General features: G+C 50.5%; 2 protein-coding genes across 4 annotated transcripts in view; one reads left to right on the top strand and one right to left on the bottom strand.

Annotated features, from left to right (window-relative positions):
- Nucleotides 1-4,156: 4,156 nt before the first annotated feature.
- On the top strand, nucleotides 4,157-13,179 carry LOC123770277 (astakine). Of its 2 annotated transcripts, XM_069324464.1 has the most exons (5): nucleotides 4,157-4,312; nucleotides 10,387-10,541; nucleotides 10,588-10,638; nucleotides 11,601-11,713; nucleotides 12,267-13,179. In XM_069324464.1, the coding sequence occupies exons 2-5, from the start codon at nucleotides 10,391-10,393 to the stop codon at nucleotides 12,396-12,398; spliced, it is 447 nt and encodes a 148-aa protein (XP_069180565.1). In that variant the 5' UTR covers nucleotides 4,157-4,312; nucleotides 10,387-10,390; the 3' UTR covers nucleotides 12,399-13,179. The 2 variants fall into 2 exon arrangements, with proteins under 2 accessions (XP_069180565.1, XP_045617935.1); XM_045761979.2 differs by lacking the exon at nucleotides 10,588-10,638 and having other exon boundaries at nucleotides 10,387-10,502.
- Nucleotides 13,180-14,289: 1,110 nt separating this feature from the next.
- VhaSFD (V-type proton ATPase subunit VhaSFD) overlaps nucleotides 14,290-26,157 on the bottom strand; it is a 37,079-nt gene continuing 25,211 nt past the window's right edge. For both annotated transcript variants that reach the window (XM_045761967.2, XM_045761958.2), the window contains 4 exons: nucleotides 26,031-26,140; nucleotides 17,887-18,114; nucleotides 16,824-16,937; nucleotides 14,290-15,235 (listed from right to left, as the gene is read on the bottom strand). In XM_045761967.2, the coding sequence (XP_045617923.1) occupies nucleotides 15,178-15,235; nucleotides 16,824-16,937; nucleotides 17,887-18,114; nucleotides 26,031-26,140 (510 nt within the window). In that variant the 3' untranslated portion in view covers nucleotides 14,290-15,177. The remainder of the gene's footprint in view (nucleotides 15,236-16,823; nucleotides 16,938-17,886; nucleotides 18,115-26,030; nucleotides 26,141-26,157) is intronic.

The raw sequence follows: 26,157 nt of genomic DNA, 5'->3' as shown, positions 1-26,157 counted from the left end.
CTTGACACATGTGCCTCACCTTGACACATGTGTCTCACCTTGACACATGTGCCTCACCTTGACACATGTGTCTCACCTTGACACATGTGTCTCACCTTGACACATGTGTCTCACCTTGACACATGTGTCTCACCTTGACACATGTGTCTCACCTTGACACATGTGTCTCACCTTGACACGTGTGCTTCACCTTGACACATGTGTCTCACCTTGACACATGTGCCTCACCTTGACACATGTGCCTCACCTTGACAGATGTGCCTCACCTTTACACATGTGCCTCACCTTGACACATGTGTCTCACCTTGACACATGTGTCTCACCTTGACACATGTGCCTCACCTTGACACATGTGTCTCACCTTGACACATGTGTCTCACCTTGACACATGTGTCTCACCTTGACACGTGTGCCTCCCCTTGACACATGTGCCTCACCTTGACACATGTGCCTCACCTTGACACATGTGCTTCACCTTGACACATGTGTCTCACCTTGACACATGTGCCTCACCTTGACACATGTGTCTCACCTTGACACATGTGCCTCACCTTGACACATGTGTCTCACCTTGACACGTGTGTCTCACCTTGACACATGTGCCTCACCTTGACACGTGTGTCTCACCTTGACACATATGCGTCACCTTGACACGTGTGTCTCACCTTGACACATGTGCCTCACCTTGACACATGTGCCTCACCTTGACACATGTGTCTCACCTTGACACATGTGCCTCACCTTGACACGTGTGCCTCACCTTGACACATGTGCCTCACCTTGACACGTGTGTCTCACCTTGACACATATGCGTCACCTTGACACGTGTGTCTCACCTTGACACATGTGCCTCACCTTGACACGCGTGCCTCACCTTGACACATATGCGTCACCTTGACACGTGTGTCTCACCTTGACACATGTGCCTCACCTTGACACGTGTCTCACCTTGACACATATGCGTCACCTTGACACGTGTGTCTCACCTTGACACATGTGCCTCACCTTGACACATGTGCCTCACCTTGACACATGTGCTTCACCTTGACACATGTGTCTCACCTTGACACATGTGCCTCACCTTGACACATGTGTCTCACCTTGACACATGTGCCTCACCCTGACACATGTGTCTCACCTTGACACGTGTCTCACCTTGACACATGTGCCTCACCTTGACACGTGTGTCTCACCTTGACACATATGCGTCACCTTGACACGTGTGTCTCACCTTGACACATGTGCCTCACCTTGACACGCGTGCCTCACCTTGACACATGTGCCTCACCTTGACACATGTGTCTCACCTTGACACATGTGCCTCACCTTGACACGTGTGCCTCACCTTGACACATGTGCCTCACCTTGACACGTGTGTCTCACCTTGACACATATGCGTCACCTTGACACGTGTGTCTCACCTTGACACATGTGCCTCACCTTGACACGCGTGCCTCACCTTGACACATATGCGTCACCTTGACACGTGTGTCTCTCCTTGACACATGTGCCTCACCTTGACACGTGTGTCTCACCTTGACACATATGCGTCACCTTGACACGTGTGTCTCACCTTGACACATGTGCCTCACCTTGACACGCGTGCCTCACCTTGACACATATGCGTCACCTTGACACATGTGTCTCACCTTGACACGTGTGCCTCACCTTGACACATGTGCCTCACCTTGACACGTGTGCCTCACCTTGACACGTGTGCCTCACCTTGACACGCGTGCCTCACCTTGACACGCGTGCCTCACCTTGACACGCGTGCCTCACCTTGACACATGTGCCTCACCTTGACACGTGTGTCTCGCAGATATGGGCCGTGGCCTTGACTGACATATCTAGTGATGACGCTCATCCTGTGTGACACTGAAGCTAACTTTTGTGTGTGGCTCTGTTGTGTTGCCTCGCCTCGCTGGGCATGTTGTGTTGCCTCGCCTCGCTGGGCATGTTGTGTTGCCTCGCCTCGCTGGGCATGTTGTGTTGCCTCGCCTCGCTGGGCATGTTGTGTTGCCTCGCCTCGCTGGGCATGTTGTGTTGCCTCGCCTCGCTGGGCATGTTGTGTTGCCTCGCCTCGCTGGGCATGTTGTGTTGCCTCGCCTCGCTGGGCATGTTGTGTTACCTCGCCTCGCTGGGCATGTTGTGTTGCCTCGCCTCGCTGGGCATGTTGTGTTGCCTCGCCTCGCTGGGCATGTTGTGTTGCCTCGCCTCACTGGGCATGTTGTGTTGCCTCGCCTCGCTGGGCATGTTGTGTTGCCTCGCCCCGCTGGGCATGTTGTGTTGCCTCGCCTCGCTGGGCATGTTGTGTTGCCTCGCCTCGATGGGCATGTTTTGTTGCCTCGCCTCGCTGGGCATGTTGTGTTGCCTCGCCTCGCTGGGCATGTTGTGCTGCCTCGCCTCGCTGGGCATGTTGTGTTGCCTCGCCTTGCTGGGCATGTTGCCTCGCCTCGCTGGGCATGTTGTGTTGCCTCGCCTCGCTGGGCATGTTGTGTTGCCTCGCCTCGCTGGGCATGTTGTGTTGCCTCGCCTCGCTGGGCATGTTGTGTTGCCTCGCCTCGCTGGGCATGTTGTGTTACCTCACCTCGCTGGGCATGTTGTGGTGCCTCGCCTCGCTGGGCATGTTGTGCTGCCTCGCCTCGCTGGGCATGTTGTGTTGCCTCGCCTCGCTGGGCATGTTGTGTTACCTCGCCTCGCTGGGCATGTTGCCTCGCCTCGCTGGGCATGTTGTGCTGCCTCGCCTCGCTGGGCATGTTGTGTTGCCTCGCCTCGCTGGGCATGTTGTGCTGCCTCGCCTCGCTGGGCATGTTGTGTTGCCTCGCCTTGCTGGGCATGTTGCCTCGCCTCGCTGGGCATGTTGTGTTGCCTCGCCTTGCTGGGCATGTTGCCTCGCCTCGCTGGGCATGTTGTGTTGCCTCGCCTCGCTGGGCATGTTGTGTTGCCTCGCCTCGCTGGGCATGTTGTGTTGCCTCGCCTCGCTGGGCATGTTGTGTTGCCTCGCCTCGCTGGGCATGTTGTGTTACCTCACCTCGCTGGGCATGTTGTGGTGCCTCGCCTCGCTGGGCATGTTGTGCTGCCTCGCCTCGCTGGGCATGTTGTGTTGCCTCGCCTCGCTGGGCATGTTGTGTTACCTCGCCTCGCTGGGCATGTTGCCTCGCCTCGCTGGGCATGTTGTGCTGCCTCGCCTCGCTGGGCATGTTGTGTTGCCTCGCCTCGCTGGGCATGTTGCCTCGCCTTGCTTGGCCACGTCTGTGGCCACGTCTGTGGTAGAAAAAAAAAAAAAAAAAAAAAAAAAAAAAAAAAAAAAAAAAAAAAAAAAAAAAAAAAAAAAAAAAAAAAAAAAAAATGCCCTGGACATGCTGTCAGTCCTCACCCCTGCCCCTGATCTTCATACTTGCCTGACAATGCCCTGGGCATGTTGTCAGCCCTCACCCCTGCCCCTGATCTTCATACTTGCCTGACAATGCCCTGGGCATGTTGTCAGCCCTCACCCCTGCCCCTGATCTTCATACTTGCCTGACAATGCCCTGGGCATGCTGTCAGCCCTCACCCCTGCCCCTGATCTTCATACTTGCCTGACAATGCCCTGGGCATGTTGTCAGTCCTCACCCCTGCCCCTGATCTTCATACTTGCCTGACAATGCCCTGGGCATGTTGTCAGTCCTCACCCCTGCCCCTGATCTTCATACTTGCCTGACAATGCCCTGGACATGCTGTCAGCCCTCACCCCTGCCCCTGATCTTCATACTTGCCTGACAATGCCCTGGGCATGCTGTCAGCCCTCACCCCTGCCCCTGATCTTCATACTTGCCTGACAATGCCCTGGGCATGCTGTCAGCCCTCACCCCTGCCCCTGATCTTCATACTTGCCTGACAATGCCCTGGGCATGCTGTCAGCTGTCCTTCCGTCCACCTGGGCACGTGCCCATGTGCGTGACGTCAACATTATCACAGTGGGAAGTCCTTTGCCCGGTGCTGCCACATGCCGCTGCCACACCTCCTACAACATATTACACCCAGCTGGTGCTCCTGCTGCTGAACCATTGTATTTAGCGACTCCAAGTTGTATTCTTGTTCTTGTATATCTGTGTATTAAGTGTTACATCCGGTGATGGATTATTGAGTATTAAAGTTGTTATAATTCAGTATCTGGTAACCGTGGAGTGGATCTTCACTGGACTATATAACACACTAGATCACCAGGTATATGTCAGTCGTGAAGTGGACGTTGAGGGGAGGTGTTGGTGTCGTCTCTCTCTCCCTCTAACAGTCTTCTTTACCAAGTGTTCAGCAAGTTCACACTCAGGTTAGTTGAACTTTACTATGTACGGGAGGCATTAGTCACCACACCTGGGGACTCATCAATCACCACACCTGGGGACTCACCCACCACCACACCTGGGGACTCACCACCACCACACCTGGGGACTCACCACCACCACACCTGGGGACTCACCACCACCACACCTGGGGACTCACTCACCACCACACCTGGGGACTCACTCACCACCACACCTGGGGACTCACCCACCACCACACCTGGGGACTCACTCACCACCACACCTGGGGACTCACTCACCACCACACCTGGGGACTCACCCACCACCACACCTGGGGACTCACCACCACCACACCTGGGGACTCACCACCACCACACCTGGGGACTCACTCACCACCACACCTGGGGACTCACCCACCACCACACCTGGGGACTCACTCACCACCACACCTGGGGACTCACCACCACCACACCTGGGGACTCACTCACCACCACACCTGGGGACTCACCCATCACCACACCTGGGGACTCACCCACCACCACACCTGGGGACTCACCCACCACACCTGGGGACTCGCCCACCACACCTGGGGACTCACCCACCACACCTGGGGACTCACCCAGCACCACACCTGGGGACTCACCACCACCACACCTGGGGACTCACTCACCACCACACCTGGGGACTCACTCACCACCACACCTGGGGACTCACCCACCACCACACCTGGGGACTCACCACCACACCTGGGGACTCACCACCACACCTGGGGACTCACCCACCACCACACCTGGGGACTCTCCCACCACCACACCTGGGGACTCACCCACCACCACACCTGGGGACTCACTCACCACTGCACCTGGGGACTCACCCACCACCACACCTGGGGACTCACCACCACACCTGGGGACTCACCACCACACCTGGGGACTCACCACCACCACACCTGGGGACTCACTCACCACCACACCTGGGGACTCACCACCACACCTGGGGACTCACCCATCACCACACCTGGGGACTCACCCACCACCACACCTGGGGACTCACCACCACACCTGGGGACTCACCCACCACCACACCTGGGGACTCACCCACCACCACACCTGGGGACTCACCCACCACCACACCTGGGGACTCACCCACCACCACACCTGAGGACTCACCACCACACCTGGGGACTCACCCACCACCACACCTGGGGACTCACCCACCACCACACCTGGGGACTCACTCACCACCACACCTGGGGACTCACCCATCACCACACCTGGGGACTCACCCACCACCACACCTGGGGACTCATCAATCACCACACCTGGGGACTCACCCACCACCACACTTGGGGACTCACCCACCACCACACCTGGGGACTCACCACCACACCTGGGGACTCACCCACCACCACACCTGGGGACTCACCCACCACCACACCTGGGGACTCACCTACCACACCTGGGGACTCACCCACCACACCTGGGGACTCACCCACCACCACACCTGAGGACTCACCACCACACCTGGGGACTCACCCACCACCACACCTGGGGACTCACCCACCACCACACCTGGGGACTCACCCACCACCACACCTGGGGACTCACCACCACACCTGGGGACTCACCCACCACCACACCTGGGGACTCACCCACCACCACACCTGGGGACTCACCCACCACCACACCTGGGGACTCACCCACCACACCTGGGGACTCACCCACCACCACACCTGAGGACTCACCACCACACCTGGGGACTCAACCACCACCACACCTGGGGACTCACCCACCACCACACCTGGGGACTCACCCACCACCACACCTGGGGACTCACCACCACACCTGGGGACTCACCCACCACCACACCTGGGGACTCACCCACCACCACACCTGGGGACTCACCTACCACACCTGGGGACTCACCCACCACACCTGGGGACTCACCCACCACCACACCTGGGGACTCACCCACCACCACACCTGAGGACTCACCACCACACCTGGGGACTCACCCACCACCACACCTGGGGACTCACCCACCACCACACCTGAGAACTCACCACCACACCTGGGGACTCACCCACCACCACACCTGGGGACTCACCCACCACCACACCTGGGGACTCACCCACCACCACACCTGGGGACTCACCCACCACCACACCTGGGGACTCACCCACCACACCTGAGGACTCACCACCACACCTGGGGACTCACCCACCACCACACCTGGGGACTCACCCACCACCACACCTGAGGACTCACCACCACACCTGGGGACTCACCCACCACCACACCTGGGGACTCACCCACCACCACACCTGGGGACTCACCCACCACCACACCTAGGGACTCACCCACCACCACACCTGGGGACTCACCCACCACCACACCTAGGGACTCACCCACCACCACACCTGGGGACTCACCCACCACCACACCTGGGGACTCACCCACCACCACACCTGGGGACTCACCACCACCACACCTGGGGACTCACCCACCACCACACCTGGGGACTCTCCCACCACCACACCTGGGGACTCACCCACCACCACACCTGGGGACTCACCCACCACCACACCTGGGGACTCACCCACCACCACACCTGGGGACTCACCACCACCACACCTGGGGACTCTCCCACCACCACACCTGGGGACTCACCCACCACCACACCTGGGGACTCTCCCACCACCACACCTGGGGACTCTCCCACCACCACACCTGGGGACTCTCCCACCACCACACCTGGGGACTCTCCCACCACCACACCTGGGGACTCTCCCACCACCACACCTGGGGACTCACCCACCACCACACCTGGGGACTCACCACCACCACACCTGGGGACTCTCCCACCACCACACCTGGGGACTCACCCACCACCACACCTGGGGACTCTCCCACCACCACACCTGGGGACTCTCCCACCACCACACCTGGGGACTCTCCCACCACCACACCTGGGGACTCTCCCACCACCACACCTGGGGACTCACCCACCACACCTGGGGACTCTCCCACCACCACACCTGGGGACTCTCCCACCACCACACCTGGGGACTCTCCCACCACCACACCTGGGGACTCTCCCACCACCACACCTGGGGACTCTCCCACCACCACACCTGGGGACTCTCCCACCACCACACCTGGGGACTCACCCACCACCACACCTGGGGACTCACCACCACCACACCTGGGGACTCTCCCACCACCACACCTGGGGACTCACCCACCACCACACCTGGGGACTCTCCCACCACCACACCTGGGGACTCTCCCACCACCACACCTGGGGACTCTCCCACCACCACACCTGGGGACTCTCCCACCACCACACCTGGGGACTCACCCACCACACCTGGGGACTCTCCCACCACCACACCTGGGGACTCTCCCACCACCACACCTGGGGACTCTCCCACCACCACACCTGGGGACTCTCCCACCACCACACCTGGGGACTCTCCCACCACCACACCTGGGGACTCTCCCACCACCACACCTGGGGACTCTCCCACCACCACACCTGGGGACTCTCCCACCACCACACCTGGGGACTTATAGTAATCAGTTTGGCTAACGGAGGAAATCCCTATCCTGCCTCCCACTAACTCCCACTATCCACCTGCATCCGCCCACCTCCCCCAACCACACTCTCACTATCGTCATCCACCTATAACTCTCCACACTCTGTGAGCACTGTGTGGAGGGTGTGTGAGCAGTGTGGAGGGTGTGTGAGCAGTGTGGAGGGTGTGTGAGCAGTGTGGAGGGTGTGTGAGCAGTGTGGAGGGTGTAAGAGCAGTGTGGAGGGTGTGTGAGCAGTGTGGAGGGTGTGTGAGCACTGTGGAGGGTGTGTGAGGAGTGTGGAGGGTGTGTGAGCTGTGTGGAGGGTGTGTGAGCAGTGTGGAGGGTGTGTGAGCAGTGTGGAGGGTGTGTGAGCAGTGTGGAGGGTGTGTGAGCAGTGTGGAGGGTGTGTGAGCTGTGTGGAGGGTGTGTGAGCAGTGTGGAGGGTGTGTGAGCAGTGTGGAGGGTGTGTGAGTTGTGTGGAGGGTGTGTGAGCAGTGTGGAGGGTGTGTGAGCTGTGTGGAGGGTGTGTGAGCTGTGTGGAGGGTGTGTGAGCAGTGTGGAGGGTGTGTGAGCAGTGTGGAGGGTGTGTGAGCAGTGTGGATGGTGTGTGAGCAGTGTGGAGGGTGTGTGAGCAGTGTGGAGGGTGTGTGAGCAGTGTGGAGGGTGTGTGAGCTGTGTGGAGGGTGTGTGAGCAGTGTGGAGGGTGTGTGAGCAGTGTGGAGGGTGTGTGAGCAGTGTGGAGGGTGTGTGAGCTGTGTGGAGGGTGTGTGAGCTGTGTGGAGGGTGTGTGAGCAGTGTGGAGTGTGTGTGAGCAGTGTGGAGGGTGTGTGAGCAGTGTGGAGGGTGTGTGAGCAGTGTGGAGGGTGTGTGAGCTGTGTGGAGGGTGTGTGAGCTGTGTGGAGGGTGTGTAAGCAGTGTGGAGGGTGTGTGAGCAGTGTGGAGGGTGTGTGAGCAGTGTGGAGGGTGTGTGAGCAGTGTGGAGGGTGTGTGAGCAGTGTGGAGGGTGTGTGAGCAGTGTGGAGGGTGTGTGAGCAGTGTGGAGGATGTGTGAGCAGTGTGGAGGGTGTGTGAGCAATGTGGAGGTTGTGTGAGCAGTGTGGAGGGTGTGTGAGCAGTGTGGAGGGTGTGTGAGCAGTGTGGAGGGTGTGTGAGCAGTGTGGAGGGTGTGTGAGCAATGTGGAGGGTGTGTGAGCAATGTGGATGGTGTGTGAGCAGTGTGGAGGGTGTGTGAGCAATGTGGAGGGTGTGTGAGCAGTGTGGAGGGTGTGTGAGCAATGTGGAGGGTGTGTGAGCAGTGTGGAGGGTGTGTGAGCAATGTGGAGGGTGTGTGAGCAATGTGGATGGTGTGTGAGCAGTGTGGAGGGTGTGTGAGCAATGTGGAGGGTGTGTGAGCAGTGTGGAGGGTGTGTGAGCAATGTGGAGGGTGTGTGAGCAATGTGGATGGTGTGTGAGCAGTGTGGAGGGTGTGTGAGCAATGTGGATGGTGTGTGAGCAGTGTGGAGGGTGTGTGAGCAGTGTGGAGGGTGTGTGAGCAGTGTGGAGGGTGTGTGAGCAATGTGGATGGTGTGTGAGCAGTGTGGAGGGTGTGTGAGCAATGTGGAGGGTGTGTGAGCAGTGTGGGAGGATGTGTGAGCAATGTGGATGGTGTGTGAGCTGTGTGGAGGGTGTGTGAGCAATGTGGAGGGTGTGTGAGCAGTGTGGAGGGTGTGTGAGCAATGTGGATGGTGTGTGAGCAGTGTGGAGGGTGTGTGAGTAGTGTGGAGGGTGTGTGAGCAGTGTGGAGGGTGTGTGAGGAGTGTGGAGGGTGTGTGAGCAGTGTGGAGGGTGTGTGAGCAGTGTGGAGGATGTGTGAGCAGTGTGGAGGGTGTGAGCAATGTGGATGGTGTGTGAGCAGTGTGGAGGGTGTGTAAGCAGTGTGGAGGGTGTGTGAGCAGTGTGGAGGGTGTGTGAGCAGTGTGGAGGGTGTGTGAGCAGTGTGGAGGGTGTGTGAGCAATGTGGATGGTGTGTGAGCAGTGTGGAGGGTGTGTGAGCAGTGTGGAGGGTGTGTGAGCAGTGTGGAGGGTGTGTGAGGAGTGTGGAGGGTGTGTGAGCAGTGTGGAGGGTGTGTGAGCAGTGTGGAGGGTGTTTGAGCAGTGTGGAGGGTGTGTGAGCAGTGTGGAGGGTGTGTGAGGAGTGTGGAGGGTGTGTGAGCAGTGTGGAGGGTGTGTGAGCAGTGTGGAGGGTGTGTGAGCAATGTGGAGGGTGTGTGAGCAGTGTGGATGGTGTGTGAGCAGCGCAGAGTCCTCTCCCCTAATACGTCCCATTTTGAGCGGATTCAACCAATCTGCTAAAATTGCCAAAAATTAGTTTAAATCGAAGCACCGAAATTTTAAGGTTGTGAGTGCATCGTCCTCTATATGTTAGGTGGATGGCTTGCATCCTTTACCTTAGTAGTTTGGCAAGACAGCTGCAATGTTTACGTTTCTAGTTAAGTGAATCAGTTTGCATTGTTTACGTACTGTATAAGTTTCCTCCTCGACAGGAGAATGATGGAGCGCAGTGGAGTATTGTTGTTGTTGGTGATGATGTGTGGCGTGACCCTGGCCAACCACTGTACCAGCAGCGCCTCCTGCGGCCCCTCCGCCTGCTGCCGCGTTGGTACGTCCACACCTCCCTCATCACCTTACTCATCCTCAGGTCACCACCTTACTCATCCTCAGGTCACCACCTTACTCATCCTCAGGTCACTGTACCAGCACCCCCTCCTGCGGCCCCTCCGCCTGCTGCCGCGTTGGTACGTCCACACCTCCCTCATCACCTTACTCATCCTCAGGTCATCACCTTACTCATCCTCAGGTCATCACCTAACTCATCCTCAGGTCACCACCTTACTCATCCTTAGGTCATCACCTTACTCATCCTCAGGTCATAACCTAACTCATCCTCAGGTCATAACCTCACTCATCCTCAGGTCATCACCTTACTCATCCTCAGGTCATAACCTTACTCATCCTCTGGTGATCACCTTACTCATCCTCTGGTGATCACCTTACTCATCCTCAGGTCATCACCTTACTTATCCTCAGGTCATCAACTCACTCATCTTCAGGTCATAACCTCACTCATCCTCAGGTCACCACCTTACTCATCATGTCAACCCATCAAGATCCCAGAGTATCTATAGCTTCCAATCTCATTTTATAATACAGGATGCTATAAAAGTGATGAATGCTCCTTGGAGGATGACCACAGCTTTAACGAGCCTGGCCTGAGGACAGGTTGCACATACTGTCCTCACCAACAAAGGCCAAATGCTCATTAACCCAGGCGCCAAAACCTCCTGTTTATGACTGAAAAACCAGTTTACACACGCCTCAAACTGCAACCCGTTCTCAGGTCATTCCATCGGGCGGCCGACTCCAAAGACGCATTTATTAATATCATGGTTTTAACCTCTGAGGAGGTGTTAGGTGAGAGAAGAGGTTGATTACAGGTTTATTAATATCATGGTTCTAACCTCTGAGGTGTTAGGTGAGAGAAGAGGTTGATTACAGGTTTATTAATATCATGGTTCTAACCTCTGAGGTGTTAGGTGAGAGAAGAGGTTGATTACAGGTTTATTAATATCATGGTTCTAACCTCTGAGGTGTTAGGTGAGAGAAGAGGTTGATTACAGGTTTATTAATATCATGGTTCTAACCTCTGAGGTGTTAGGTGAGAGAAGAGGTTGATTACAGGAGTGTTGTTTGTGTACAGGTCAGATGAGGTACAGCATCCCTTCCTGTACCCCGCTGGGGGACCTCGGACACCACTGCTACTACCCTGGTGGCTCACAGGACATGACACTCCATTACCCCAACGGCCTCCAGGTTAGTTACCTCCCCTCCCTTTGTGTCCTCTATTACCCTCCCTTTGTGTCCTCTACTCTCCCTTTGTGTCCTCTATTACCCTCCCTTTGTGTCCTCTATTACCCTCTGTGTCCTCTACTCTCCCTTTGTGTCCTCTATTACCCTCCCTTTGTGTCCTCTACTCTCCCTTTGTGTCCTCTATTACCCTCCCTTTGTGTCCTCTACTCTCCCTTTGTGTCCTCTACTCTCCCTTTGTGTCCTCTACCCTCCCTTTGTGTCCTCTATTACCCTCCCTTTGTGTCCTCTACTCTCCCTTTGTGTCCTCTACCCTCCCTTTGTGTCCTCTATTACCCTCCCTTTGTGTCCTCTACTCTCCCTTTGTGTCCTCTACTCTCTTTGTGACCTCTACTCTCCCTTTATGTCCTCTACTCTCCCTTTATGACCTCTTCTCTCCCTTTATGACTGTATGAGTGTACGTGTCCCTGGTGACTGTGTGAGTGTACGTGTCCCTGGTAACTGAGTGTTGGTGCCTGCAGCGGTAAGAACAAAATACAAGTAATATTTGTGCCCACAGATCAAGGTTGAGGACGCGTACCTGGGCATGTGCCCGTGCCGTGCAGGGCTGGAGTGCTCCAGGACCTCCAGGACCTGCCAGCCGCCCACACGTCTCGCACCAGAGGACAACACTCTGGGCATCAGGCACTAACATCTACGCCCGTGCCCAGAAAATACCCGGCGACTTTGGGGGAAACAAACAAGCAGTTCACCCAAACTTTCTTCATTGCCACTTATTGAACAATGTGCCTTGTTTCATAGTTTATATATAAGATTTTATAGGCCTAGGTAGTTGCCTAGTTTACCTATCAGCGACAAAAGTATGGTTCCCGGAGCCCCTGAATCATCACAATGCTTCAGCTTATACTCGTACCTGTCACAGTAACAATTAAGATTAAAAACAAATCATATCTGGGATTCTGAAGCTTAAGTCGCTGTAACATGTGATGTGCTTAAGACACCAGTGGCCGTAAGACTCTTAACCAGTGATGAACGGGCTTGTGTGAGACAGGGAGTCTTAGTACTACACAGGAAGACACTCATGTGTAGTACACCCACACCACTGTACTGTCATTAAGCAATACAGTACCATGTGTATTTAAGGTCATATGGGCTTCTTAAGCTTTATTACATCTTTCCCAGTGTATTTTTCTCTTCATGTTTTGCAAGAAACTAAATCTCTTGAGACTTTAGGCCTATGAGGCTGACTTTGTACCAAAGACTCCCTATCTGGGAATTGTATTTTATATTGATGTGCTATAATATATGATTTGTATTATGTAGTAAACACTCGTGTTGCTTCTTGTGTATATAACACCATGTTCAACAGCTGTTCGTGCATCATGAGTGAACACATTATGTCCCTACCATGTGGAACCTGTGTGTGTAAGTCCATGTACTTACCTGCATGAAAATAAATATATGAATCTGCAGTGAATCCATTATTGAACCAAAATTATCCATTTGTAGCAGAGTGGTCTTTATGTTCGGCTCTCAGCCAAGGGGTCCCGGGTTCAATCCCCGGGCAGGACAGAAATGGTGATACATTTTCATTCACCTGATGCCTCTGTTCACCAAGTAGGGGGGGAAGATCAAGAGTATCTTGGACTACCTCGTTAAGACGTAAGGCTTTCTCTTCTCAACAACAGGAAACCATAACGCGGGTATCGTAGTACAGTTGGCTTCGTTCTCAAGTCTTACTTGGAAATTGCGGGTTCGATTCCCAAGTGGGACAGCAATGGTTGGGCAAGTTTCCTTTCACTGAATGCCTCTGAGGCACACCAGAAGCCCACTATCCTCCTGGTGTGTGAAAATATACCAATTGCTGAAAATGGGGACGAGTCAGATTTTAGCCAAATCCACTTGCTGTTTTCACAATATGGGAAATATGACTCTTGTTGGGTATTGGGTACCTGACCAGTTTGACTTGATGGTAGAGCGACGGTCTCGCTTCATGCAGGTCGGTGTTCAATCCCAACTGTCCAAGTGGTTGGGCACCATTCCTTCTTCCCCATCCCATCCCAAATCCTTATCTTGATCCCTTCCAAGTGCTATACAGTTGTAAAGGATTGCCACTTTCCCCCTGATAGTTCCCTTCCCTTTCCATTGTTGGGGATATAAAGACTTGTTCAGTTCATCTTGGTCCACCTAGGCCAACGACTGGCCACACGCAAGATGCAACCTACAACAATTGCCTAACTCACAAGTATCAGCCACATCAAGTATACTCTTACTGGTAAGTAAACAGAGGCTTCAGGTGAAAGGTAATATGGCCAAATGTCTCCATCCATTCTGGGAATCGGATCTCGAGATCTCTGGGTTGTGATTTGGCTTGGGTGACCCCTACACTACAGGTCCTGTGTAACGCAGTAGTGTGTCAAGCCATTCCCAGGCCTTGAGATGCTACACTTGAGCTTTCTCTCCTACACCTTTATACACCTGTCCTCCCAAGACACTTAAATGATGTATGGTGATACATCACTTATTATTGGTTATGTATTGTATTAGTTTATGTATTATAGAAGGATAATAAGAAAGAATAATGACAACTGAGAAACAACTTCATTATATACATTTCAATACAACACCCTTAAAAAAAATTGTGCATTGTAGTCTAAAGATTACTCTCTTATACACAGCAAAGGACTAGGAAACAACAGAATAATGGCTCACTTCTACTGCCCTCCCTGTATTAATACAATAATTAATCTTTCCCCTGGATAATATGCTTACAAGATAAGGAATGCACGATGAAATCACAAGTGTGACATATCTATGAGAAAATGTTTGGAGCAATGCCTGGAGTTAAACCTGTGTGCCGAGTTTCATTCCATGCACCGCTCCAAACATTACCTCAAGATACGGAATGTTTTACAACATTAATTACCTGCGTTAAGTACCAGGAGAGTCCGAGCCTTAACCCTACACACTGCTACGATCACCAAATGTAATTTTATCCCATTTGATTCATAAAATTTTTTTAGACGTGTGTACGTCAATGTAGCACTTGTAAATAGCTGCGCCATTTAGGGGTTAATTCTGATGTACAACACCTGCACAGACTCGATATTCACAAGACATTCAAATATTAAGTTATAGAACAGCACTAATACTATTGCTCGTGTCCATTTGCTTTGGAGTAATTAGCAAGACCACCGACATAAAACCTCTACATATAGTCTGATATATATATATATATATACAAATGCTATGATAATAACCACACTAACAAAGTTTATGCCAAAATATGCACTTATACAATTCACAGCTATAAAATATAACTCTTAACTTAAATTCTATTCAAATGAAAAGTGTAGCTGTTGTTAGCATTACCCGGTATATATCTGACACTAACACTGACCATTTCTATTGTTTACTTTTGTCTTGCTTGTGTGCACCAGTCTGGCACTCAGGGCCGGGGTGTCTGGCACTCAGGTCCGGGGTGTACTCTCCTTGGCATCCTTCTCCAGCTGCTTACCCAAGTACTCCCTGTGGTGGAGACGTAAAGACATGTAACTTTTAGTACTTGCTCAACATCACTATCATTTCTTTAAGAGAAGTGCAGGTAACACACACATTTGTTTTTCAGTTCTGGAAGCCATTTTGAAGCGTGCTCTTGTGCCATTTCCAGTTTATTGATGTGCTTCTTGAGATATGGGCACCATCATACAACCGCTCCATATTTCCATTTTGATAAACCAAAATTGGAATATGCAGCAGGTCTATCTCAAGAAGCCCATCAATAAACCGGAAAAGGTGCAAAGGCATGCTTCAAAATGGCTTCCAGAACTGAAAAACAAGAGCTATAGGTGTTAAATATCTCAAAACTAAAAGATAGAAGAAAGAGGTAATATGATCATCACTTACAAAATAATAACAGGAATTGACCAAACTGACAGAGGCATTCCTGAAAGTTACAACCTCAAGAACAAGAGGTCACAGATTCAAGCTAAGGAAACACAGGTGCCCAAAAAAATCAAAGTTTTCTGTAGTAGTGGTAGACGGTTGGAACACATTAAGTGAGAAAGTGGTGGAGGCTAAAACCGTCAGTAGTTTCAAAGAACTTTACGACAGAGTACTGGGAAAACAGGACACCACAAGCATAGCTCTAATCCTGTAGCTACACTTTGGTAATTACATACACACAAACCAATATTGAATGTAATGCAATTCCTCTTTCTGGTGGATTCCTCACCACTTGGATAGTGCCAAAGATGCCACACCAGGCCTTTGTCAGTCATAAAATACCAGAGGCCAAAACCTGCAGTTTCCAGTGAGGAGCGAGGAGATGCTAGATCACCATAACCGAGAGAATAAGCAGAAAGGTAGAGCAGAACAAAACAGACAACAGCAAGAAAAATATGAACAGCTCTGAAAACTAGGCATACAATAGTTAGGTTGTTCCTCACTGCTAGAAACTTGCCTGTGTGCAGTGAGCACTGCTCACTACTCTACCTGATCAATCAGGCTGTGATTCATACATCAGGCTGCAAGCAGCCACATCCAACAGCCTGGTTGACCAGTCTAGCAACCAGGAGGTCTGGTCAAGGGCTGGGCCGCAGGGACATTGAGCCCCAAAATCATTGGAAAAACGTAAGGAAATGGCCCCCGCAGGATCGAGTCCTAAGGATGGCCGACACTTATCTGAAAAAAATTAAGACCCAAAGGACAAAGGTGACATGAGGAGTACATGTGAAGAGGATCACGCCAGGTAGAAGACTGAAGGGAGCGTGCCAGACTGTCCCCGGGCGGTGTGGGTCAAACTGGCAGGGAAACAGCCTACAACTGGGTGCCTAATCTTCAGAGTTGTTCATATTTACCTTGCCATTGTCTGCAGTGTTTCACAATCTTTCTGGTGGCTTATTCTCTCAGTTAGGGTGATCTGGCATCCCCCTGCTCTTCCTGCCTTCTTGAGTGAGCTAAATTTGGGCAATAGGAGTTTTTGTGACTTGTAAGGTCCTTGTGTGACATGTGCAGAGCTCTCCAGTTGGTTACCGACAGGGAACCGCCACAGAAGCCCTCCCAGACAAGAGCACTAAATGCACCAGTAAGAATACTTGTATTTTAATTAACTTACCAGTTATGAACCATGAGCTTCTGGACCGCCAAGAGGGCCTCGTAGCGCACGTTAGGATCGGCGTGCGTCAGGTGATGCATAACCCACTGTTTCCCTCCCAGCTGTTCCAGCACTCTGCAAACACAACATATTATCCTTACAAATTATTTATGGATTAGTATGAAAAAATAAGGAATGAAAAAATAGTTAAATTACGGACAAGAAAATATTGATAGAAAAGACAAGTAACTTGACCCTTTCGCTGCCCAATGCCGCATATTCCGTCATGGAACCAAAATACAGAGTACAGTATGCCCAACGATGCAAGCGGCATCGTTAATTTAAACAATTTGTAGAAATTCCAGTTATTGTCCGAATACTATGGGACTTGTTTTAAAATGCACGCCAACTTCTGCCCATTCTCTGTATACCCAACGTGGCATCCTGACCCCGCCATGTGGGCACCCACCCACGTTGCAGGCTCACTCTTTTTGTGACCTCACTCGTGACAGTCACAGCCTCCCCTCAAGTCGAAACGTTTCCTCATTTGGTTATTTTATCTTTGGTATTTGTTGTTACTGGCTTTATAAACACTGCAAACTAACTTCCAGATGGATACTGATCAAGAACAGCCAATCCGCGACGAAAGCATTGACAAACACGTATGAGAGATAAGTTATCGAGTTTTTGTCGAAAGTATAGAAAAGTTAAACACATGTTCTTATATAGAAATATCCCTTTACAGCATTCTATTGCGAACTATCGAGTGGTGTTGAGTTCACGTGCACCGCTCGGCCGACCTTGAGGTGCGCAGCGGGTTGCCTGCTGGGTCAGCGAAAGTGTTAATAAACAACAAAGTGCAAGAAATTAATAACCCAATCCACACATATTAAATGTAATGCAAATGACAACATTTCGTTCCATCCTGGAATTAAACGTTCTTGTTACTATTTTTTCTGCCAACAGTGCAAGAGATTTTTATAAAACATGGATGTAAATAAACATAAATCATTTTAGTGAGTGCATTGAATAATGGCACTAAGCTCCAGGACATGCTTTGGTATTGAATACATGTGTAACTAACCTTTTGCCACGGGAATAGTGTCTTGTGTATTCACCGATGTCGTGACAAGCAACCGACAAAACTAATGTGTCCTTGCTCGTCTCCAGGAGATTAATGAGAATCTTCAGAAGCTCATAGTTCTTCTCGTTCAGACGTCCAGCATTCTCACGCCAGAATTTCTCACTCTTATGTACTGGAGACCACTCCATGCGTCCAGACTTGACTTCGGAGCAGTATTCTTCAAATGAACTGTCAAAACAAAAGCTTTATTGTTACAAGATTTTCTTTCAAAAAAAAAAAAAATGAATATAAAAAGATAATAGTATACAGCAATAATTCAAGCAGAACGTGGGTAAGTAAGCATGAATCACTGTACCTTAGCACTTAGTGTTCCACCTCTAGTTTCATGTTGCAATGATGAATAGTGAACCATCCCATAAAATACCCAGCGTTCAATGTAATGAAACGTCATTTTCTGGGTGAGCCCCGGAGGCTCCCTGAAGCTCTCAGACTGATATATGCTATATTAGTCTGCAGCATCTGTTGCATGGAGTTCTGCCTACCATGAACCACAAGCCAGAACCTGGTTCCCTCAGAGAGGCGCAGGGAGCAATGGCCTATGAAAACTCCACTCCTTGAGAGTGTCTTCATGTCTGCCATTGACCGGGGTTAGACACCCAGAAAGGTAGGTGTCCCAAAACAAACCCCAACTGGTAAAAAATTGCAACCCAAGACCAAACAGAGCCCAAGAACCCCAAAAAATGCAACAAGCAAAACGTCAAAAAACCAACGCAACGCTTGTTCGCACTCCTGGGAGAGGGAGGGGGTGCCCCCACCCATCTGAGCTGGTTGCTCACCCACCAGTCCGACTACTGAGCAAACGAAAACAAAAACCGAAGGGAGCGAGGGTGCCAGGGAACCTCTGAGGCTCACCCAGGAAATGGCGTTTCATTACATTCAACGCTGGTTATCTGTGGGAAGCCCCATTGATTCCTTGGAACTAGATATCCAAAGATAAGTAAAAGAGGGACTTACCCAAGAGGCGGCAGCATTGCGCTCCTCATGACGAAGACGGGACAACTGGCTGCGACTGACGGCCCAAAGTCACACAAAGCTGCTAAGGGCCCAAAACCAAGGCTGGGCCAACCACCATGGGGTCAGAAGGAGAACCCTCCCCGGATAGGACTTCAGCCGAGACAGAACCCGAAGCAACAACTCCACTCCAACTTTACAGTCTCCGTGGTGTAGTGGTAAGACACTCGCCTGGCGTTCCGCGAGCGCTATGTCATGGGTTCGTATCCTGGCCGGGGAGGATTTACTGGGCGCAATTCCTTAACTGTAGCCTCTGTTTAACGCAACAGTAAAATGTGTACTTGGATGAAAAAACGATTCTTCGCGGCAGGGGATCGTATTCCAGGGACCTGCCCGAAACGCTACGCGTACTAGTGGCTGTACAAGAATGTAACAACTCTTGTATATATCTCAAAAAAAAAAAAAAAAAAAAAAAAAAAAAAACTGTACCGGAGGAAAGGTACCTTGACCAGTCCTGCCGTAAAGCATCGACGGAGGTGGCTTCACAGTCGGGGAAGGGTGCCACATATACTGGGAAACGCCTCGACCACGCCGACGTGAAGAGGTTCACTTCTGGGGGCCCGAACATTTGGCAAAGTCAACTGAAGGAATCGGCATTGACCGTCCATGCCGTGAACAGAGGATTGAACCAAGACAGACCGTCTGCCAGGACATTGGACACGCCCCTGATGTGAACCGCACAGAGAGCTAAGCCCCAAGAACTTAGCAGAAGAGTTACTTGAAGTGACCAGCCCCAAAGAACTAAGGACCGAAGAGAGACCCCCGTGGGTCAGGCAATGGACCACCGGGGTCTGAATGTAGCCAAATCGTAGAGCTTCAAGCTAGCGGAATCCGCCACAGCGAAAGCCACACTGCCGCAAATTCCCGCACCGTGCTGTGGGAATGACGGAACCCACTGCCCCTGGAAGGACTGGTAAGCCCTGGTTACAAAGCCCCACCCGAATGACGAGGCATCTGTGAACACATCGAGCGAGGGTTCCAGTAGGTGCCAAGGCACCGAACCCCGAAAAACCCTGAGGAAGCAGGAGACTCAACAACTGACACAAGGCTCCTGGCACACGAACCCAACGATTGCAAGAGTGGAGACTTTCTGGTTCCCCAAAGGAACCAAAACAGACAGCAAAGCCACACCCGACACAGCGGGTAAACCAGCGCGGCGAAGTTCAAAATCCAACACAGCTGCTCGAGCAACCGCTGAGTGATCCAGGACCTCTTCAAGAACAGCTGAAGGCGGGACTGCAGCCGGAGCAACGTAGCAGGAAGGAGACACATGAGCACCGTCTGAGAATCCCAAATAAGGCCCACTGAAGTCTGAACCTGGGACAGAACCAAATGGGACTTCCTCCAGTTCAACAGGGACCTGAACCCGGCGAGCTGGGAAAGAACCAAACCCCCCGGCGAGCAGACAAGCAGACCAGCTGGGAGTTCACACCACTCAGTCATCGAGGTAGGCCAAAACCCGAACACCTAGCAGACGCAGACAGGCCACCACGACCCGGGTAAGATGCATGAAAACGGGAGGTGCCAGATTCAGCCCAAAGGAAAGGCAGCGAGAGAGGTAAACCTGCTGCCCCACCACAAAACCTAACCAGTCCCTGAACCCAGGTGAACGAGGACATGCCAATATGCATCCTGGAGGTCTAGACACACTATCAAAGAACCCAGCTCCAAGAAAAGCCAGATCTGAGACAGAGTAGTTATCCAAGAGAAGGGGCAAGGAATTCAGTGGTTCAGACGGGATACGTCCAGAATGAATCAAAGATCCACACAGTCCCGTTATAGAACTGAAAACAAGTGAGAAACCCCACTTGAGGGACAAAATCTTTTTGACTCTACCCAGTAGGCAGAACTCCATATGACTGAAGCCCCAGACTAATATAGCATACATTAGACCGATAGCTCCAGGGAGCTGACGGGGTTCTCCACAAAAATATAACATTGAAAGTAAAGAAATGCCCCTTTCTGAACACTGTAGCTACCCTGTGCTGAATCACTGGACACTAGTAGTTGAGGTAGACAATGCCAGGTACCCCAAAAGACTCATTGCATATGGGAGAACAAGGACCTCTATGCTCTTGTTTTCTCTATAAAGCACATGGGGATCAGAGAACAATTGATTACCGAGGCAAATCACCATAAATGCAATAGAGCATACTGCTCACCAACGGTACTTCCTGAAGCCAACACCAGCCAAAATGGAGCTTTGTGTATACAGTCTTCTCGAGAACTCAACCTTCAACATGGCAATGGAGAAACACACAAACACGTGGCCCAAAAACAACTTGGTGCACACGAGCAGGCTCTCAAATTATAGCTCTAGCCAACTTGACCCAAAAAGTGAACGAGGCTCTAACAAGGACGATGCATAAGAGGCAACAATATAAGGCATAAGAGGCAACAATATAAGGCATAAGATGGCAACAATATAAGGCATAAGATGGCAACAATATAAGGCATAAGAGGCAACAATATAAGGCATAAGATGGCAACAATATAAGGCATAAGATGGCAACAATATAAGGCATAAGAGGCAACAATATAAGGCATAAGATGGCAACAATATAAGGCATAAGATGGCAACAATATAAGGCATAAGAGGCAACAATATAAGGCATAAGAGGCAACAATATAAGGCATAAGATGGCAACAATATAAGGCATAAGAGGCAACAATATAAGGCATAAGATGGCAACAATATAAGGCATAAGATGGCAACAATATAAGGCATAAGAGGCAACAATATAAGGCATAAGATGGCAACAATATAAGGCATAAGAGGCAACAATATAAGGCATAAGATGGCAACAATATAAGGCATAAGATGGCAACAATATAAGGCATAAGATGGCAACAATATAAGGCATAAGATGGCAACAATATAAGGCATAAGATGGCAACAATATAAGGCATAAGAGGCAACAATATAAGGCATAAGATGGCAACAATATAAGGCATAAGATGGCAACAATATAAGGCATAAGATGGCAACAATATAAGGCATAAGATGGCAACAATATAAGGCATAAGATGGCAAAGCACATAAAGCCATATCAGGAAGGCTATCACCAACCCAAACTGAAGAGACTATATATGGCAAGCTAAACACTGAATGAAAGACCTTAATGTCATCTCATATTGCAGCCTTGAAAACAGGTGCAAAAGTAACACTAAGATGTCTTCCACTTGCCTCCCAAACAGGCAGAAAAATAACAAATCTTCAAACTCCCAACCTGAGGCTCAGCAAAGCCTTGGACAAAAAAACTGAGTGAGGGCCAAAGTGTGCCCCCCCCCCCCCTATCCCCAACCTAGAAGTGTTAGCTAGTGCTACCTCATGGTAGTGGTTGGTGTAGGAGGTAGTTGCTAGTACAGTAGTTTCAGAATGTGTCTCGGCTATTTTAGAGATATGATGGAGCGTTTGAAGGGTTGATACCTGGTTGATGGGGTTCTGGGAGTTCTTCTACTCCCCAAGCCCGGCCCGAGGCCAGGCTCGACTTGTGAGAGTTTGGTCCACCAGGCTGCTGCTTGGAGCGGCCCGCAGGCCCACATACCCACCACAGCCCGGTTGGTCCGGCACTCCTTGGAGGAACAAATCTAGTTTCCTCTTGAAAATGTCCACGGTTGTTCTGGCAATATTTCTTATGCTCGCTGGGAGGACGTTGAACAACCGCGGACCTCTGATGTTTATACAGTGTTCTCTGATTGTGCCTATGGCACCTTTGCTTTTCACTGGTTCTATTCTACATTTTCTTCCATGTCGTTCACTCCAGTACGTTGTTATTTTACTGTGTAGATTTGGTACTTGGCCCTCCAGTATCTTCCAGGTGTATATTATTTGATATCTCTCTCGTCTTCTTTCTAGTGAGTACATTTGGAGGGCTTTGAGACGGTCCCAATAATTTAGGTGCTTTATTGCGTCTATGCGTGCCGTATATGTTCTCTGTATTCCCTCTATTTCAGCAATCTCTCCTGCTCTGAAGGGGGAAGTGAGTACTGAGCAGTACTCAAGATGGGACAACACAAGTGACTTGAAGAGTACAACCATTGTGATGGGATCCCTGGATTTGAAAGTTCTCGTAATCCATCCTATCATTTTTCTGGCTGTCGCAATATTTGCTTGGTTATGCTCCTTAAACGTTAGGTCGTCAGACATTATTATTCCCAAATCCTTTACATGCTGTTTTCCTACTATCGGTACATTTGATTGTGTTTTGTACCCTGTATTATGTTTAAGGTCCTCATTTTTACCGTACCTGAGTACCTGGAATTTATCACTGTTAAACATCATGTTATTTTCTGATGCCCAGTCAAGTTAGTTTGGTTAAGGGTTTGGTTAGGTTAGTCAAGTGGTTTGATAGTGTCATATCAAGTGGATTCAGGTATGCTCTTGAATTTGTTCCTCGCCCCTGGACTATGTAACAAGACCATTTCCAAGATTACTTGTCTTCATGGAGCTTTAGGGGTCCCACAAAGCCCTCTAGTATGCTAGTATGTCCAGCCCTGAGCACTCAGGGCTGGACATACTAGCAGTGATCTTGGTGGACCCAGAGCTATGACTCGGGGGAAGCAACTGAGCGAGCCTTGCTCAGAAAAAGAGTTAGAATAATAATAATAATAATAATACATATGGACTAGTAGTTTCTCCAAGATACATGTGAAAGTATGGTCTCTCAAGATTCTCCCACAGCTGACTTGAATGGCTCATTGCAGTGCACAGTGCACCTATCTTGTACACAAGCCTTATCTCTGTTAACCCTGGATGGAAACTGTCATGTTTGTGTCATTAGGATGCCCACATAACCAGGAATACTTATATCATACGGAGGCCGCCGTATGTCCAGGCAGAAAGTAGCTACAGAGGAATTAAGCATTCATGCCAGTGTCAGGGAGTACACAGTGGAAGGTGCCAGGCATGTGAGAGAGGGGACGCCAGCAAGGCAAGAGATAAGCTCTTACCTCTGGGGTCAATCTCAACCACCACGATGAAGAATAACAACATTGACGTAGTCGTGACGGTGTCATAACGTCACTCTTCTACCGATCACGTAACGATCAATATCATTGGTTTCAGCATCTTTGCTGCAACGCCATTGGTTACTTGGTAGACCTGGTGTTTGTGCCTCAAGGAATCGTGCAACCCTTTGCAAGAGTAATCTCGTGAGGAACTTCGTATGTGGTTGACGTGTCCTTCTGTCTATCGACCAATAGCCAGAACACCGTCCATTCCTCACCATCAATTTAAACTCATTTGTTAGCAGTTGCATTCTGCTTGATACACCAGCGTTTACCTGGAATCGTGACTGTGACTATATTGTTTATATTGTTTAGAAATCATCTAGAGTGACAGAAGTCTGCGAATCACCAGAGCAAAACAGACTGATACCAGGTAACACCTGTGAGATCAAAATCGTTTGTTAGTAAATCAGTGGCGTAGAGGGAACTAAGTGCTGCCGCCTAAGTAATCTGTGTGTGACTTTACCACAGTGTACCTGCATGGTACAATATAACTGTAGCCGCTGCTGTCATTCAGTCCAGAGCATGTAGCCAGCTGCCACTCAGACCAAAACGTGAAGCCAGCCACCACCTGCTCCTCCCTCACTGCACTACGTGACATCACCGCCCGTCACACCATTACTCATGCGCCAGTGCCATCAGGGGCGTGTGTCTGTTAGGCATACAGCACGCCCTCCTGCGAGTACCCTCCGTGTCAAGTACGGTAGTGTTGGGAAATGCCTGTCATCAGTGTTCTCATGTCATAATGAGCGAAACCAGCTGTCAGGCCACCTACGAGGTCTTGCATGAATGTGCATGAGTGAGTGAATGGGAGAGGTTATCTCGACATGTTTTCGGGGCTTTTTAGTGTCCCCGCGGCCCGGTCCTCGACCAGGCCTCCACCCCCAGGAAGCAGCCCGTGACAGCTGACTAACTCCCAGGTACCTATTTTTACTGCTAGGTAACAGGGGCGTAGGGTGAAAGAAACTTTTGCCCATTGTTTCTCGCCGGCGCCTGGGATTGAACCCAGGACCACAGGATCACAAGTCCAGTGTGCTGTCCGCTCGGCCGACCGACCGAGGTAGCCATACCTGTAATTACAAGATCTTGTTTCTTTATTGTGTGTGTCTGTGTGTTGACCTGAGTGGTCAACCACAGTTCTTACTACCTCATACCTGACACAGGTATAGATGGAGACCTAGACACCTGACGTGTATGCGTGTTCATCTGTGTGGTATCACAACATTACACTCATCTGTGAAAGTGAGTTTTACATACACCACACATTTAGTTATTGTGTGACATAATTACTGTGCAAGATTATTGCCTGTCCCATTGACAGTGCTATTGTTGATTTATTGTGCATCATCATTACCCGAGTATCCTGAAGGAACACCAATGACCCTTTGCACACAGGCAGTTAGGTTTGCCGCATTAATGATTGACTGTCAATTGTGTTAAGCTAGGTGTTTCTCCATGAGCGGATCAGAATCCATTAGTCAGACGTCAAGAGTCTCGCTAATGTGACCATAGCTTTTCTGACGCCAATCTAAAGTAAATCAAGCACCCATTGTATTAGTGGTTATGTTTGTAAATAAACTACTGTTAAGCTTTATGCAGTGTTTCTGTTGAACCATTTCTGAATACTGTCATTACATTACTTAAGCCTTCAGCTCCGGGTGTCTACAACACCGAGTTGCCTATTATTCACTAATCTATAAATGTGATGAGGCCCCTAAGAGTCCCTTAAAGTGTTTCAAGCATTGAGGAGATTCCAACAACCAATGTCGATCAGGCACAGGTGAGGCTAGTCTGAGAAGAGACCCTCAAGGACTCTTACTCGACCTTGCTACCAGGCCCTGTACGCTTGCTCTCGTATTTTCTCTGCTAGATTCCGACAGCCTCGCGAAGCGTCTGCCACACGTACATTGGTGACATTGCACGCATCACAGTTCAGGAAAGCAAAGTAGAAAACCCCACAGTACATCATGTTCTTGTGTTTTCATTTGGTGATACTACTTGGGGTTTCAGCTTTTAAAAATATTAATAAAAGTTAATATCCAGGGGACAGTTCTGGAAATTACCTGAGATCCTGAATAGAATTCTGCAGCTTCTCATTCAGGTATTCAATATCAGAAGTAATGTCTTCATCTTCAAATTTCCTCTGTGCTAAAATCTCCAGCTGCTTCAGAACCTGAAAATAAAAACAAT

Source organism: Procambarus clarkii, chromosome 14, assembly GCF_040958095.1.
Source record: "Procambarus clarkii isolate CNS0578487 chromosome 14, FALCON_Pclarkii_2.0, whole genome shotgun sequence".
Classification (NCBI taxonomy): domain Eukaryota; kingdom Metazoa; phylum Arthropoda; class Malacostraca; order Decapoda; family Cambaridae; genus Procambarus; species Procambarus clarkii.
This window is presented reverse-complemented; position numbering and strand designations above follow the sequence as displayed.

Coding starts and splice junctions, on each gene's coding strand:
- LOC123770277 (XM_069324464.1), top strand. CDS start 10,391: ATGATGGAGCGCAGTGGAGTATTGTTGTTGTTGGTGATGATGTGTGGC. Junction 10,542..10,587: donor ATCACCTTACTCATCCTCAG/GTCACCACCTTA, acceptor ACTCATCCTCAG/GTCACTGTACCAGCACCCCC. Junction 11,714..12,266: donor ATTACCCCAACGGCCTCCAG/GTTAGTTACCTC, acceptor TTGTGCCCACAG/ATCAAGGTTGAGGACGCGTA.